Source organism: Schistocerca piceifrons, chromosome 3 (assembly GCF_021461385.2).
Source record: "Schistocerca piceifrons isolate TAMUIC-IGC-003096 chromosome 3, iqSchPice1.1, whole genome shotgun sequence".
Classification (NCBI taxonomy): domain Eukaryota; kingdom Metazoa; phylum Arthropoda; class Insecta; order Orthoptera; family Acrididae; genus Schistocerca; species Schistocerca piceifrons.
This window is the reverse complement of record NC_060140.1, coordinates 279,939,976-279,958,798: the sequence shown is the minus strand read 5'-3', so window position 1 is coordinate 279,958,798 and position 18,823 is coordinate 279,939,976. Positions and strand designations below refer to the sequence as shown.

The following is an 18,823-nucleotide window of genomic DNA, read 5'->3' as shown; positions in this document are numbered from 1 at the left end:
TCTATTGATAACTATAAATAATGACAGATACCAGAAATATAATTTAGTATAAAATTAATCAACATAAAAAAGTGACAAAGTTTGACAAGGTGTTGGTAGAGGCCTGGAAGTATTATGAGATTATAATTGAAACATTGTGTGAAAACATCATTTACACAGACTGGACTGTCTGATGTAAAGGAGTTTCACAAAGAAAGTGATGGAAAAATTTTCTGGTAGTTCTTGACATAGTGAAGTTCATAAATTAATTTTTCTACAAAGTAGATCAATTAATATGTAAAAACATCAACAGTTCACAGATCTTTATGCTTTCCCCAAACTACTTACCCAGCAAGCAAGAGCATACACTAAATTCTCTGTGGTTTGTCTTTCTGCATTTGGATCTCAATTTTTGCATTATTGACATGAAAATCACATTTGCATTTATTCTTTTGACATAAAATCAGTGCTAGAAACATAGTGGATGTGAGTGTCTCTATGACCTTTCTTTATTATTTTAATACAAATAATTCATAATTTAATGTTTTGTTCTCTGTTGTGAGGTACATTTTCCCCCCTTAGTTATCACAATGTTTAAAATTAGAATCAAATGACACTGCTATCATGTTCAAGCTTCGGTACTGCCTATGTCTAACGGAACATTTTAGGCAACAGTTTGGACTTTATCTCCCTCAACACTGAATGAGGTCTTGATAGCTTCAGTTTGTCACAGAAAAACTTTAGTGTAGTATCATTTAGTGCAGAAATCATATTCTTCATTTGCACAGATGGAACCATTATAAGTGAAAAATTTGGAAACTATTCCAGTTGAAACTTACATAAATGATTTACTGCCTTTATGTTTGAAATATTAAATGACAACTCATTGGCAAACATTGGTAATCTCTTGCAGGACTTCATTTTCACTTTATTTTTTGTAGTAACTGAAATATGCTGCTGATGACACTTGAAAAGAATTTCACACAGTTTATAGCTAAAATGAGTAATTTAACATATTACTATATAAGGAAAACAAGTAGCTGAGAGTTCACTTCAATATGTTGCATATGGTTTAAGGTACGAATTGAGGTTTATGTTTGTTTTGACATGTCTGTGGTTGCTGATGAGCACACCAGAGGTTAAAATACAACAGAAAATTTTAATTCATTTAAGCTCTTGCTTTGTCACATTCTCAACTGAATTTCAATACTTATTATGCTATTGAGTCCAATCACATACGTTCTGTGCTCTTTAGAAATAAACTGCCCCATTTAAGAAATGTTTTAAACAGCTGCCATCTCAAAACTATCATTAACTGCTATTTAAAGCAGTGACCTGAAATACATGAGTATTTCACAGACTGATATTTACAGAACAAATCATAAATATTATTGAACATACGATCTCATAACAATAATTTAAAATAAACAAATTCTTTTATCTGATGTGTGTTTACTCTGTGGTTAAAATTCATTGTGTTTTAGTAATAGTTCATGACAAATATTTATGGTAGTAAATTTTATCAAATCACAGCTGCTGTGCTTTCAGTTTGCTCATCTTGAACGACAGTATCTTGAACACTGCCTCATAACTTTCATGCTGATGCTCCCACTCACCACATCTTTTATTGCACATGTTAATAGCTCTAAGAGTTTAGAGTTTTAAACATGTTACTTACTTATTCATTTCCACATTTCAGCAACTAGGTTCATTTTTATTGTTGGCTAAGAAATGAACTGTTCTTTGTGAGCAAACCAGCACTGCTTTCAGACATTGGAATAACTGCTGTCTTCTGGGCTGCAGGCAACTTTTGGCGTGATTTAATATTTGGTTTGAGGCCTCGTATTAAATTCTGGAAATATTTATATCGCTATTAATTTCTATATTAATGTACGTGTTCATAATAGTTGCAAAAGTTATCAACAGGTTAACAATACTTTTTAAATTTAAACATTGAAAAATATGTAAATTGTTATATTAGCATGTAATTACATTATTTTCTATGGTTTTCAGACCAGACATTATATGTCTCAAGGACTTTATACATTGTTGACTATCACCAGGTTTGCTAGAATTTATCTCAACAGAATACAGCTTTTCTAAGTTAACCTTAATGATTGCATGATAGAGATTCAAATCATTTAAACAGACACAAATTTCACACTAATTTGCTATTTAACTAAAGAGAAGTTTTGTCAAAATTTGCATTCTTGAAACTTGCAACCAGACTAGCTTAATAATGATAAAAGAAAAATTTTCAGCCAGAGCTTAGTCTCCAAGGCAGATCCACTGATTACCGAAATCTCTCCTATATTTTGTTACACGTGTCCCAATTGATTATCAACATTACACTGCAGACCCTGAATTTAGATGAATCATTACACAAGCTACAAATGGCTTCTAAACACTGCCAAAATTATTAGTTATTTGTTGCTTTTTTTATCTCAATAAGGGTTCTAGAAAATCTGTTGTATTTTAGTCAATCAAAAGTTTTTTTTTTTTTTTTTTTTTTTTTTTTTTCAGATGAAGCTACTACTACACACATGTATTATGAAAAAAACTTGACTTTCAATACATGAGAGTATTATGTTATGAACATATTCATATTATGTAGGCCTGGGAACAAAGCAGACAATTAAAAGCAACCATTTATTTAAAAAATGCTGTTTCTCTAACAATTAAAAATTAATTCACTTCTTTATACATGTGTATGTACATCTGGCAGTATATGGGCTTATGTAGTTGATATTGTCCGAAAAAGGCTGTTGTTACCTGCATATTTCTCAGACATCTTTGACTGCTAGTGGAACCTTGTTAGTACATCCCTAATTACCACATTTTCCTGCATAGTATTTCCATTTTTGGAAGTCCCAGTCTCAATTTCATTAAGCACACATTGAAATAACTTAAGAAATGGAAAGTCCAGGATGAATTAACAACATTATTATGAAAATGATAGATTGCTAATCACCATATAGAGGTGACATTGAGAAGCAGACGGGCACAACAGAGAGACTGCTATACATTTCATTTTACAAACAAAAAGCCTCTTTCTGAAGCAGTAAATACACACCCATTCACACAACCACAACTCTCACATGCATGACCACTATCTCTGGCTACTTCAGTCAGACTGAGTTGTAACTGTGTGTGTTGAGAGTAGCAGTGTAGGGGTGCAGGTATGGAAGCGACATGTGGTGTGGGTGGCAGGGGGGGAGGAAGTCAGGTGACGTGCAGGAAAGATGTGGAGTGCAGCTTTTGGAATCATGCAGGAACATAGTGGGGACAGGGTAGGGCTGCTACATGCAATCAGGAGGTTTGGGTGGAGTGAGGGGGGAAGTGGAAGAGGAGAGAAGTATTGAATGGGAAAAGGACTAGAGGACAGGTGGGTACATTGGTGGAATGGAAAGCTGTGTTGTACTGGAGTGGGGACAAGGAAGGGAATAAGTAAATGTAGGACAGGATGAGTGAATGCTGAGGCCAGGGGGAAGTTACAGGAATGTAGGATATATTGCGGGGAGAGCGCCCACCCGTGCAGTTCAGAAAAGCTAGCGTTGTTAGAAAGTATTAAGACGGACTGGGCTGTGAAGCAATAATTGAAGTGAATAACATTGTATTGTGCAGTAAGTTCAGAAACTGGGTGGCCAAACTGTCGCTTGGCCACAATTTGTCTGTAGCCATTCATGCAGAAGGTATGCCCATGTAGAAAGCAGCACAGTGGTTGCAGCTTAGTTTGTAGATCACATGACTGTTTTGACAAGGACAACACCTAGCTGACTCCAAACATGCAACCACTTAACTGATCACAATGATGAACTATAGCCTCACCCACAATTATTTCTCCTTTGAAAGCTTCACCTACAAACAAATCCACAGTACAGAAGGAACCATCCCATGCTAACATATTCATGGGTCATCTAGATGAATCCTTCCTAACCACTGAGAATGCCAAACCCCTCATCTCATTCAGATTCATTGATGACACTGTTGTGATCTGGGCCAAGGGTGAGGATGCCCTATCCACATTCCTCCAGAATCTCAACACCTTCTCCCTCATTCATTTCATTTGGTCCTCCTCAACCCAATCACCCACCTTCCTAAATCTGGACCTCCACCTCAATGATGGCTACATCATTACCTCCATCTATATTGAACCTACCAGCCACCAGCAATACCTCCACTTCAACAGCTCCCCCTCCCCCCCACAGTGGTTAGCACATTGGACTCAAATTCAGGAGGACAACGGTTCAAACCTGCTTCTGACCATCCTGATTTAGGTTTTCCATGATTTCCCTACATCACTTCAATCATATGCTGGGATGATTCCTTTGAAAGGACATGGTTGCTTTGCTTCCCCACCCTTTCCCAATCCAAAGGGACCAATGATCTCACCATTTGGTTCCCTCCCCTGAATCAACCAGCCAACCAACCTGTGGTCATAACATCTGCAGTCACGAGCAGCCCTCTCAAAATATACCAAGGGTTTCAGTGAGTTGACCAAAATTACCCACCCAGCCTTGTACAGAAACAAACTTCCCATGCCTTGCCCCTCCTGTCATCAATCACCTCCTACATTCCCAGCACCTGACCACAAAGGGGAAATCTCCCCTACCCGTGACTCAGTACCATCTAGGATGGAGCAACTGATACACATTCTCCTACAGATTTTCAGGTACCTCTCATCATGCCCTTAAATATGAAATATCCTACCCACTATTCTTCCCATTCCTCCCACAATGGCATTCCCCTGCCCCCAAACCTATCCAATATCCATGACCACCCTTACTCCACTCCTCATGGCCCGTATCCCTGCAATAGACAAAGATGCAAGGCCTGACATTCTCCCACCACCATCTACTTAGTCTTGTCACAGGCATCTCCCGTCTCATCAAAGGCAGGGCTACCTGTGAAAGCAGTCATGTGATATACAAATTAAGCTGCAACCAATGTGCTGCATTCAATGTGGCATGATGACTAACAAGTTGTCTGTCTGCATGAATGGCTACTGACAAACTGTGGCCAAGAGACAGATGGACCACCCAGTTGCTGAATATGCTGCCTAACACAATGTGCTTCACAGTCTGTGTCATCTGGATTGTTCCTTCCAACACCCACTTTTCTGAAATGCACAGGTGGGAACTATCCCTGCAATATATCCCACATTCCCTCCTGGCCTCAACCTTTGCTAGGCCCTATTCTCAACTTACCTATCCCCTTCCCTGCTACCACTCCAGCATCACACAGCCTCCCATTCCACCAACACATCCACTTGTCCGTTTCTCTCCTTTACCTTACCGCCCACTCCTCCCCTCTCAAACTATCTGACTACATCTAGCAGCCCCCCTGTCCCAACCACATCTCTGCATGATCCCACAAACTGCACTTCATGGTCCCCCATCCCACTCTGCTATTCCCTCCTCCTTCCCTCCCCCATGCCACCTCCTTACCCCCACCACCACACTGATTCTTCTGTCATGCGTGTTTACAACTCAATCAGCCACAGTGGCCAGAAACATTGGTCATATATGGGTGAGTTGTGCTTATGTGAATGTGTGTATTTTTTCCACTTCAGAATGCCTTTTGGCTGAAAGCTAAATTGTATAGCAGTTTTTTTTTGTGCCTCTCTGTTACTCAGTGTTTCCTTTGTATAGTGAGTAGCAATTTATCCTTTTTTTAATATTGTTGTTAAAATGACTCATTCACATGCTGGATATCCTCACTTAATACTGTTTGGCTGCTGCATCTTTTGCCATTGAGAGTTCTGGGAATGGTGGGATTAGGATGTTTATGGTGAAGAAACTTGCAGGTAGACAATGCTGTGTAGTACCTGTAGCTTTCTATATTGTACAGATTGTTTGCTATGGCAGAAATGATGCACGGAAGTAGCTTGTATAGGTTGGCATTAGCTCTAATGACTTCCAGCTTCTACCAACAAGTACCTATTGGAGGCAGAGGCAAACTGAAGCTGGCACTTTCAGCTATTCAAACAAGGCATTATGTACATTTGAGTAAAGGTGTTATGATCGATCACGACTATTTGTAAACTGTCTCTGCTGTGCATGCACAGCTTTGCGCACTTTGTAACACCATTGTGTTACTGAAATGCATATTCAATTTATTTCATTGTTTGGCAATCTGTAGTACTAATTGATACCTTTATGTTCTTTGGATTAGCCAAACATTTCTAGTCCACATTTTTGGTTGGTACTTCTTGGAGCATTCATCTAACACCATGAGCAACAGTGATACAAAATGCTAACAGAAGAAGTTCTGAATTATTCACATTACTTACGACTTCCCTCGTTGATCCCATTATTTTTTTAAATATTTTGATTTTATGTGTATTCTAACTAATTTTAAGATTCTATCAATTTTGTCATTGATTGTTACTAATTATCTTCTGCGTATTGTCAGTCTCAGTAAACTGTAACATAGTAAAAGCTGAAACATTGCAAATGTTGGAAATTACCATTCCAAGAAAAATTACCAATTGTTAATTTTTAGGAAGTGGCTGCAATGTGTCCCGCATACAAATGTATGGGTAGTGCTATTGGCATTAAGTATATTAATAAACACTAGTGTTAAAGGCTAGTGTTGATGCATTAATATTGTATCATAAAGCTAATTATCAGAATGAGATTTTCACTCTGAAGCGGAGTGTGCGCTGATATGAAACTTCCTGGCAGATTAAAACTGTGTGCCGGACTGAGACTCGAACTCGGGACCTTTGCCTTTCATGGGCAAGTGCTCTACCGGCTGAGCTACCCAAGCATGACTCACGCCCCGTCCTCACAGCTTCACTTCTGCCAGTACCTTGTCTCCTACCTTCCAAACTTTACAGAAGGTCTCCTGCGAACCAGAGCACTTGCCCGCAAAAGGCAAAGGTTCTGAGTTTGAGTCTCGGTCTCGCACACAGTTTTAATCTGCCAGGAAGTTTTGAAGCTAATTATGTTTAGAAGTCAGTTGAAGTGACCAAGACCATGCCTTAGTATGCTGTTGAGAAGTGCATTGTCATCCGCACATCTTTCAAAATTTTATCATTCACTGGCAGGCCTTTGACAGCAAGTAAATCAGTGGCAGTGTAATTATAATTCTGAGAACAACATTTAGCAAATATTTCATTTTTCTGTGCACTTCTGTTACTTTAAAACTGTGTATGAAATGTGCAAAATTACACATCTAAACACTTCGAGCAGATAGTGTTTTGTGTGGTCACTGCCAACAGTGGTTATAAATCTGGTATACAGCTTAATTTCACCAGTATAATGTATATGTAACAGTACTACATGCATATTGCTACCTATGCCACCTCCCTCTAAAGTCAGCCAAATTAATGTGTGTATGCATTTACAGCAATGAGTGTAGCATGTGAGTCACAACTGCCAAATCTTGTTACCTGACTCTTGTATGGAAGATGGAAAAAATAACTCATTTTGAAAGGGAAATTAACAAAGGATAGTGAGATCCTTTTCTCACCACATCCCAGGATTCATGTGCACAGCACACAAAAGGAATAAAATCTCTTAAGGAAGTAAAATTACATTAGCCTATATTAAATATTCACAAGCTTAAGAAGGACTACCCCTTTAAAGGGCTATCAGGAACCTCATTGTTGTTCCCTTTAATGAGAAGAATACCAGAGTGGAAAAAAGCTATGTGTATGCATGGGCCTTTCTCTTTGGAGCAATGTTTCAAATGCTTTTGAATCACCAGATGTAGTTCCTGTGCCCATTCAAGACTAGTCATGACCCTACATTGGCCAGCACTTGAATAACTTTTGACCAGTCATAACCTTATTCCCAGTGGAACTGAGATAATGTCAAATACAAAGTGAAAATCTCATTCTGAGATAGTGTCAGACTGACAAATTCGTGTGATCATGATTGGTTGTGATTGTTACTCAGATAAATCTATTGTAAAATGAGTGAAACAAAAATATAAGAAAGTTCCTGACATTTGAGGCCGGCTTGTGTTTATACAACAGTGAGAAAGGTAACAACCTTGGATGCTATACATTTTATAAGAAGTGCCTAGGATTTTGTGCAAGAAAGCACAATTTCAAACTGCTTATAGATGGCTGCCTTTCATTGGATGCTTACAAAAGACATCATGCCAGAAAATTAAGGAATTACAGCTGAGAAATGGCAGCAAATAATGGGCCAAGAAGAAAACACTGACTATCTTAGCTTCCAAGCATATGTTGAATGTGACAAAGGGGATGCCATCTCTCAATCCATGACAACTGATAAAGCCTTGAAAGAACTGATGGGACAGAAACAAGGAGGAAGTGAAAACAAGGATAAACCAGAACCTTTGCCAGTTCCTGCAGTATGAAAAGTTATTGACGCAACTGTCACAACTAAGCTTACATGCTCCGTTTTGAAATTGACAAAAAAGTGATGGATGTATCAACTAAGATGGGCAATATAAGATTAAAAGCAGGTCAAAAGAAACAATCAGCTAAGCAGTCTGGTTAGAGTGGCCAGAGATAGGGTTGTCTAAGTGTGTGTGTATGTGTGTGTGTGTGTGTGTGTGTGAGAGAGAGAGAGAGAGAGAGAGAGAGAGAGAGAGAGAGAGAGAGAGAGAGAGAGAGAGAGTTGTACTGCCAGCTTGTGTGAAAGTGTTTGTGTTTACCTAACTTTTCTGAAGAGGACTTTGACCAAAAGCACAGAGGTAACAGTCTTTTCATTGTGCCTGTCTGCAACTTAACATATCTCTTTATGGTGAGTAGCAATCTATCCTTTTCATAAAAAATATTTTCCTTCCACTTGCGGTAAACTTGGTAACATTTTAGAGCACAATTCAATGTGTTATCTGAAATTATAATTTATGTCGTATATGTGAGCAGGAAAATTAAAAACTCTATTTTAAAATCTTTCTTTACAAAAAAAATCCAGGAGTATTACTGTAATTCAATTCTTTCACTGCTGTAAACATTAATGATACAGATGTTGGTGGTTTTGAAAAAATAGCTGAAACTGGCAAAATCAAACAAAGCTGCAGGGTCCAAAAGAACCTAACAGTTTCTATAGATAATTTGTATGGAGTGAGCCTCTCCATTAACAATAATGTACCATAGATCTCTTGAACAAAAAACTGTGTACAGTAGTTGCAAGGAAGCATCGGTCACTCTCATTTACAAGAATGGTACTCAAAGTAGCCCACAAAATTATTGTCCAAACTATTTTGAATCCATCTGTTGTAGAATCTTATAACATCTTCTGAGATTAGATGTAACAGGTATCTTACTCATATAATAGAGGGAAACATTCCACGTGGGAAAAATTTATCAAAAAACAAAGATGACGTGACTTACCAAACAAAAGTGCTGGCAGGTCGAAAGACACAGAGACAAACACAAACATACACACAAAATTCAAGCTTTCGCAACAAACTGTTGCCTCATCAGGAAAGAGGGAAGGAGAGGGAAAGACGAAAGGATGTGGGTTTTAAGGGAGAGGGTAAGGAGTCATTCCAATCCCGGGAGCGGAAAGACTTACCTTAGGGGGAAAAACGGACGGGTATACACTCGCACACACACACATATCCATCCACACATATACCATATGTATATATGTGTACGTGTGGATGGATATGTGTGTGTGTGTGTGTGTGTGTGTGTGTGTGTGTGTGTGTGTGTGTGTGTGCGAGTGTATACCCGTCCTTTTTTCCCCCTAAGGTAAGTCTTTCCGCTCCCAAGATTGGAATGACTCCTTACCCTCTCCCTTAAAACCCACATCCTTTCGTCTTTCCCTCTCCTTCCCTCTTTCCTGATGAGGCAACAGTTTGTTGCGAAAGCTTGAATTTTGTGTGTATGTTTGTGTTTGTCTGTGTGTCTTTCGACCTGCCAGCGCTTTCGTTTGGTAAGTCACATCATCATTGTTTTTTGATAAAGGTATCTTACTCAGAATGATCTAGCCCATTCCAGCCAACATGGGCTCAGAAAACACTAGTCACATAAATTCTGACTATGCTTTTCTCATATGACAAGCCACAGATCAAGACAGTCAGTTCAATGTGATATTTCTTGATTTCCAAAAGCCTTTGACCCATCCCATTTCACTGATTATTGATGACAGTGTGATAATATGGGGCATCAAAGACAGTTTGTGACTGGGCTATTGATTTTTCAGTAGAGAGGACACAGCATGTTGTCTTCCATGGAGAGTCATTGACAGATATAGATGTAACTTCAAGCATACGCCAGGGAAGTATATAGATATAGAATCCTTTGTTGCTCATGTTGTATGTTATTTATTTATTTATTATGTTAATCACTAGCAGACAAAATTTATCATAATCTATGACATTTTGCAGGTGATGCAGCCATCTATAATGAAATAGTATCTGCAGGAAACTACACAAATACATCCTGTCAGCTCTTGAAAAGAGTTCAGAATGGTACAAAGACTGGCAATTTGCTCTATATGTTCAAGAATGTAAAATTGTGGACTTCACAAAATGAAAAAATGTGCCTGGTGGTTATAAATAAAGTACAGTTACTCATAAAGATCCTGTAACTATCATATGGCAGCGAAACTTGGTACCTGAGCTCATGGGTTAATTCGGAACTGATTTATGCTGGAAAAAATTTAGTTCCAGTTTTAGCCACCAGGGGAAAATCTGGCACTGTATATCACTGGTGTGATGGTATGACATCCACACTCTCCTATGACAAGCCATAATGTGAGTGAACAGTATGGCTCTCGAGATGAGAGACCATGTGTTATTAGTGAAACTGTTTTATGTGAACAGTAGCCATTACAGTGATGCATTGAGAGTATCAGAGAGTATCACTGAATGAAAGATCTGAGAAGACACTCTTGTCATTAAATGGTTTAAAGAAGATGATAATGAAATTTGGAAACAAGGATGAGTTTGGTGTTGCATCTGGAAGAGGAAGGCATCATATCCTACTGGAAGTTACTGATGAGGTTGCTCTTGCTGTAACTGATCATGCAGCATATGCCCCAGGTAGCGCTAGTGTTCGTACAGTGCTATGAGAATTGTCCATCCCATGGTCAACAGTACAGAAAATTTTGTGGTCTTTTTTACAGTGGTACCCATAAAAGATCCAGATGGTGCAACAACTGGAACCTAATGATCTACAGCAATGTTCTGAATTTACTCTTCGATTACTGGCACAGACTGAAGTTGATAACATGTGGCCAGGCAATATTCTGTGGAGTAATTAGGCACATTTTACACTACAAGGTACAGTGAATACACAGAACTGCCAAATTTGGGGAACTGTTAAATTGTATGTTGTGCAAAAAGAGCTATGGCACTCCCATATGTGACTGTGTGGTGCAGATTCACAAGCAGCTTTGTTCTTGGTCTTATCTTCTTTGTAGAGAATACACTCAGGAGGCCTATCAGGCATACCATGATGTCTGTAAGATATCAAGATCTCCTTGTAGAGCATGTCATTCCTTATTTTGGAAGAGTGCAGCTGTGTGGAAACCACAGATTTCATGCAAGATGGGGCAACACCCCATGTCACTTATCCAGTGAAAAATCCACTTAACGCAACCTTCCATGAATGTGTTATCTCCAGGGGTTTTTCAGATGCATAGCCTGCAAGATCACCTGATGTGTGGTCTCTACTTGATATGATATGAAGGCCAGTGTACAAGAACTGATGCTCAAATTCCACTGGAACCTCACAGTGTGTAAGTGATGGTTTATAATAAAATCAACATTAAGTCTTTCTCACTTATTTGATCTTTTCTGCCCACATCCAGTTCCTAATCCATTAGATATAATAGTTTTTCCATATGTCTTTCTTGGATTCACAGTGCCAGATCTGCACCTGGTGGCCAGAACCAGAACTAATTTTTCCAGTAAAAATAGGTTTCACATTAATGCAGTAGAATATCTACCAAGTTTTGATGTCATATGACAATTACACCCCACACTAGTCCTCTGTGGATAGCTGTAGTTTAATTACATTACAGTATCATATGACTATAATATTGATGAAATCAGTCAACTAATGCAAATACGTGGGTGCAGCTATTTGTATGGATATAAAATTGAATGATCACATAATCTCAGTCATGTATAAAGCAAGGGTAGAATTTGATTCATTGACAGAATACTGGGAAGTGCAATGAATCTACAGAGCAGATTGGTTTCAAAATAAAACAATGGAAACTCCAGGTAGGAATATCAACAATGAAAGAAAAAACAGATTGCTACTTACTGTACAAAAGACGCATTAACACATGACTGCTGACTCCATCATCTCAGGCCGAAATGGTGGATTTGGCAGTTGTGTGTGCATCTTGGGCCAAGATGCTAGAGCTGGAGATTGTGTGTGTATGAGGTATACTTGCTTGTGTATGTGTGTGTGTGTGTGTGTGTGTGTGTGTGTGTGTGTGTGTGTGTGCGCGCGCGTCTTTTACAGGTGAAGGCTGTTGCTTAAAGGTATACGTGAGCGTCTTTTGGCTGTGTCTGTCTGCAACTTGACATGTCTTCTATATGGTAAGTAGCAATCAGTCTTCTCTTACATTGTTGATATTAATTACAAAATACTCATACAATTCATCCTACATTATGTTTCAAGTTTGTTGGGAGTGATACCACTTAGGACTAACAGAGTATATTGAATATATCTAAATAATAGCAGCATGAATGGTCACATAGTCGCTGAACACATGGGTCAGCATCTTGGAGATGCAGAAGATAGATGTGCCTGAACTGTACACACTTAAAGACACTAACTTTTCAGCTAACACCTACTTTAAAATTTCAGTGACATATATGAAGTATGGAATTGAGGAATATACCAAAGTCCAATTTGCATCACTATCATAAGAACAATGACGTCAGGATTAAACTAAGTATAGAATGCATAATGGCATTTAAGCATTCTTCCTGCACTCCATAATCGAATGTTACAGGAATATAACCTTAATACATCGTACAGTGGAAGGCAACCTTTTCCATGCACTTTGCAGTAGTTTACAGAGTACAGATGAAGATCTGAATGATTTTTTTTCTTGTATACATGAAATGCATCACGGCAACTTAAAACTCTGTAACTCTGCTCATGCTTAGCTGACACGGCTGTGTGAATAGCACAGTCTGTTCCCTCTTTCTGTACATATAATGCAACATCAAGACAACTTTCCATATAGGAACTCTTCTTAATGATGACGTTAAGAGTTTCAAAAATACAACTATTCTTAATAATAATAACAATAACAATAATAATGATTATGTTACTGATGCCTTATATGCCTGAGTCAATCCACTATCCTTTTAAAGAAGAAAAACTTATTCATCTCTAAATCATGATGGCCAGACATGGATTTGAACAGCCATCTCCCCAAATGCAAGCCTAGTGTTGCAAATATTGTGCCACCTTCTTAGTTATTATACAGAAAACATATATTAAAGCCTCTGCAATTGAGAATTCCCAAAGGTAATTGTTTTGCATGTTTACCAATGTGTAACTGTTGAGTGGCATTCAAAGACTTATTCAGCATTACATTCACTTACCCATATTGTCAGAAACTTTTCATTTTTAAGTATGTAATTACTGTTTATTTTCTTCTTTTGGTTTTACAACATGTGGTATGAGCTACAGTCTGTCAACATGTATTTGCATAATTTTCCAGAATCATTGTGGTAAGCATAATATGTATGTTAACATCATCTTTGTTTTTGTATTTTCCCTCAAGATATATTCGCAATATAAGTTCATCCAGTTCCTTCATGAGGCTTCCTGTCTTTTGGCATAAGATACTAAATGCATTTTCTTTCATATAATTGGTTTAATTAAAGTTAATCAGTTTTGCTTTGCTGGTAAGTGGTGCAGCTATTACTATATTTACACTGCAGTGCATTCCAGGAAGAGTCTTACAACATATTACTTCCTCCCATTTATGTTTTTCAAAATGACCACAACATGAAAATTCAAGAAACTTGGGCTAATACAGAGGTTTACTGATAATCATTCTCCCCACATGCCATTGAAACAGGGATCAGGTATCAGTTAGTGATAACAGAAACCTCCTTTCCACACACCATCAGGTGGCTTGTGGATTGTTGATGTAGATGTAGATGAAGCTCTGTTTTCCAGAATTTTCAGTCAGAGAGTACTGAGAAAAATAACACTGGTTAGCATACATGACTGTTATTTATGAGGAGCAGGATTCAAAACCCCACTAGCTATCCTAAGTTACAATTTCTGTGATTTCACAAAATCAAATAAAGTGAATGCCAGATGGGGTCTTTGAGATGGATATAACCAGTTTTGTCACACCAGCATTGTCCTATCAGAGTGTGTGCTTCCTCTCTAATGATGCCATCATCAGTGGGATGTTAACTCAATCTTACTTTATGACATGTCTTTTCAGAGCAGAGGAAATCGCTTGCTATTATTGTGGGCCAGTTGAGTGCTATCAGTTCAGAAATACGAAAAAAACAATCTTTAAAAATAATGCTGACTTGCAGATTTATATTAGTTTGCTGTTTGGACTATCTCTTTCGTTAATTGCTAGTGAGTAACCAGTCTGTTTAAAATTTCAAAACTGAATGGATTCAAAACAGCTTTGAAAGGAGCCCAAGAAACTGTATCATTTGTTGTGGATACTTTTTGAAAGCAACTATATGTCTTTATATTGACAATTTTGAAAAGTTCGAGTTTCTCAGAGACTGGGTGTTGTGTTGTCCTAATCATCATCATTTCATCCCCATCGACGCGCAGGTCGCCGAAGTGGCATCAACTCAAAAGACCTGCACCAGGCGAATAGTCTACCTGACGGGAGGCCCTAGCCACACGACATTTCATTTCATCTGTATAAGAGATCTCATTTTGCTTCTAAAGCAGAATATGCCCACGAATTTGATATAGTATAATTATCACTTAAACCACAGTAAAATTAACACATTATATATATATTGGCACACAATTTTCTTTTTACACTATACTGCTCATAAATAATCGATTTTATTGATATTTCATGAAGATGAACCAATTCATAAAAGTAAAAAAATGTTCTAAATGCTGTGTACATTAAATCAGCATAAATTGATGGCAGTTTCTCAAGAAAAATTTTTATAAGTTTCACACTTGTCATCTTCAGGATTTCACCTGAAGATGATGAGTTGGAAACTTATTGAAACATTGCTTCAAGATGGCACTGCTTCATGGGTGACAACTGACATTTTATCAGGTATGAAAACATGCATTCGCAGCAGTAGAAATTGTTGCATAATAGAAAATCTACAGTTAACTGTAAATTAAACATTCATTGCACACAGATATTTCTTGATTATCTAGGACAAACTCAACACAGCACTGACTTTCTAATGGAATGTCTAAAGTAAAGAGCTACTTGTTTTACAAGGTAAGAGGAGAAATGCAGAGTTGCTGAACAAGTTTTCTACAGTTCAAAATATAGGGTGCAATTTTTCTCCCTCAAATCAGGATACATCACAATCATTTCTACATTAAAAATAGCCTCACAGATGTTACATGAATCTGAGTGTAGAACCAAAGTGATAACTACTGTGGATAGTAAGTAATGTACACATGATACTTTAAATAAATTGATGACTACAAAAAAAGCCAAGCTGTCACTGGGGAGAGATATGAGCAGCCCAAGTGAAAACACAGCTAAGTTCATGTTAAAAGATTTTGAAGGAAAGCAAAACAGTACCTTCACTCTCTCAGTAATGGTACAGAGATGGTTATTTTCTCAATAAAATGGAAAAAAGATAACAATGCAATGATGACTGTCTCTACAATCCTACATTAATGGCTAAATTATTATTTTTATATCAAAATTTATATGTAGCCCATTCCGCAACTGAATGGTCAAGTTGGCTGCTTGTGCAATAGATGCAAAACTGGTCACAAAAGTAATTTCGATGTATATTTAGCTATGTCAGGAAGTATGGTAGACACCAGTAGTATTTTAAAGTAACGTGAAACAAAGGATCTTAAATGAACAAAATGCTGAAATGCTGTTTTATTTCAAATCTTTAAAGAAGTTTAAACCTTTGAATAAAAATATAAGACTTCAACTTTTACAAGATGCAGTAATAATTTTAGTCAGGTTTAATCATTCAATTCACACTTAATGTTAATAACATTTTTCATGATAACAGGAAGTCTTTGTAAACAAATCTTTGGGAAATGAAATATTTCAAAGACAGAATCCCAAAGTAAAATGACTGAAACAATGTTTGTGGAACTGTCATCATCCAAAAGCTCAAAATCAAACTCTTCAGCCTTGCCATTCTTGTTTTTGCCCATTCCCATGAGCTCCTCCTGCTCAAAAACTTTGATGTAGAATTTTAACTTTTCCTCCTTGGGCCATGTCTCTCCCCAGAGAAGTGCTAGGATTGATTCCTTAAATCTTGGCTTCTTTTGCATATAGTTAGGATTTGGCTGGTTTTACAACCCAGTGTGTTGTTGTGTTGAAGACATCACCACTTCTGCACCCATGCACCATTTCGAAGCTCATTTTAAAGGTCTTTGAGTCATTTTTGCATTCTGACTGATACAGCATTAGAGAGACTTGAAAATTAATACAAGAGGGAGGCTTCAGCTCAATTTTTTTTCCACACAGACACATTTTCACCTGGGGTACTCATATAAAAGAGTAAGATAAAAACAATATGTTTGATGATAAAACAATCAATAAATTTAGTAATATCTTCAAACTACTTTTTAGAAGTCAACTCGTCTGAAATTTTCACAGAAATCAGCTTTTCAATACATAAATTACACACCTGAAAATAAAGTATATAAAAAAGCTTATTTCCACATTCTTTCTAAACCTTAAAATTTTTATAATACTAATTAATGTCACAAGAAAATTATACATTTATGCATTGCTTATTATGGAAATATTTGTGTAGTTTTACACAAAATTCCATCAAAACTGCAATATAAAATCTCTCTCTCTCTCTCTCTCTATCTCTCTCTCTCTCTCTCTCTGCCTGTCTGTCTGTGTGTATGTGTGTGTGTGTGTGTGTGTGTGTGTGTGTGTGTGTGTGTGTGTGTGTGTGTGTGTTTTATTAAATGTCTCTTTAACTTCATCACAACAGCAGTTACAGAATTGCAGAGACTAAAATATTTTATTAATTGTGTATGGAGTGAAATAGATAATTAGCTTTCTATTGTGCAATATTTACCTCCTTAACAGACCCTGGTGATGTGACTAGGTAATATATGACATAAGCAGGCACCCACAGCATAGATGAAAGGCTGATGAGAATACCCAGTACTTCTGCCCACACAGGATAAGTGTAGTCCTTGCCATATGTAACAGGTTTATATTGTATAAAGTAGAACAAGAATATTGCCTGTGAAATGAAATAACCTATTAGGAAAATTATAAGCAGCAAAACAAACATTGTACAAATACTTAACACTGAAACTGTAGTGGGATAAGTTACTGCTAGCTACTACTTATGAGTTTCAGAAGAGCAGAGTCACACAATTTTCAAAAACAAAATCAACAAGCTGCCGTGAAAAGCCATAATATTAAGATACAAATTAATTCACTTAAGTAAATTTCAACACAAAAAGATTTCTTATAATTGTGCCTGAATAAAATGAAGAATGTACATCTGAGATAGGAAAGGATGATGTCACATATTAAATATTTGTTTTAGTAGAGAAGAAAGAAAAAAGCACATCAATGGAATGGATAGAGAATTTTACAATCTGCTCTCAAGCAAAAACCAATGTTTGTAGCATCAATTGCAGAGCATGTTAGAGTAACACTGGGTTTGTCCATCTTAAGCTGTTGGCGAACCATAAAAGAAAGTGATGTTGAACTTTCAGCTAGTTACTAACATATGTATAGTAGAGTCTGGAAACTTACAGAGTAAATTATTTTTTTCTTGATAAATTTTTGTATGTATATATAGCATGTTAGAAATATCATTGTAATGTGAAGTTCCTTTCTTTGCATGTATAACTAACTACCAGTCATTTGAAATAAGGCTCTAATTAAATTAAAACATATTTTCTGTTTGTAAACAGAGACTATAGTCCAGCAGGGATCTAAAAGCAGTAATGTGGAGTAAATAAATCTTTGACCTTATTACTGTGCTTTCTAGTGATTGTCTGATATGTTAATCCTTGTACCCACCAGCATCACAAGTGGTGCACAGAAAACCCAGCAAGCGTACCAAAAGCGACCTGGCCTGACACCCATCATCTGTTGCACACAGTCACAAAACTTGTCAGCACCAAATATCCAGGATATAGCAATTGTCTGGAAGAAGCACACCCACAACAGAGACATTCCACTTGCAGAATAGAAGTCCATCAGCTGAAAGACATATGCACCTCCCTGCGGGATAAGAAAAAGAAGATTATTGTTTTTATCTTTTGAATTACAGTGTGTTATAATATCCTCTTCAGGACACAGAATCTTACATTAGGATCATGCCTCCCATTGCATTTAGAACTACAGTGTACTGACACACACATCATGGGTTACAAAAAGGCAGCATACAACTTTTAAGACCATATGCGAATGACACCATTTCATTTCATCATAACTATACAACAAGATTATTCACTCAATCAACCATATGTTTCCCTGTGAGAGTAGGTGGTCTGGTAATAGAAAGTCCTTAATGAAATATAAATAACTGAAGGAGTAGAGATAACAACTCATTAGCTTTCAGGCAAATCCTTCTTCAGACTCACACACACACACACACACACACACACACACACACACACACACACACATACACACACAGTGTGTGTGTGTGTGTGTGTGTGTGTGTGTGTGTGTGTGTGTGTGTGTGTGTGAGTGTATGTGTGTGTTTGTGTTAATAAGCTATTTTTTTGTCCAAAATGAGA

General features: G+C 37.3%; 1 protein-coding gene across 1 annotated transcript in view; it reads right to left on the bottom strand.

Moving 5' to 3' along the window:
* Positions 1-1,492: 1,492 nt before the first annotated feature.
* LOC124789894 (sodium- and chloride-dependent GABA transporter 1-like) overlaps positions 1,493-18,823 on the bottom strand; it is a 124,273-nt gene continuing 106,942 nt past the window's right edge. The window contains exons 9-11 of the mRNA XM_047257414.1: positions 18,099-18,302; positions 17,134-17,304; positions 1,493-1,831 (exon numbers count right to left, since the gene is read on the bottom strand). Of these exons, the coding sequence (XP_047113370.1) occupies positions 1,694-1,831; positions 17,134-17,304; positions 18,099-18,302 (513 nt within the window). The 3' untranslated portion in view covers positions 1,493-1,693. The remainder of the gene's footprint in view (positions 1,832-17,133; positions 17,305-18,098; positions 18,303-18,823) is intronic.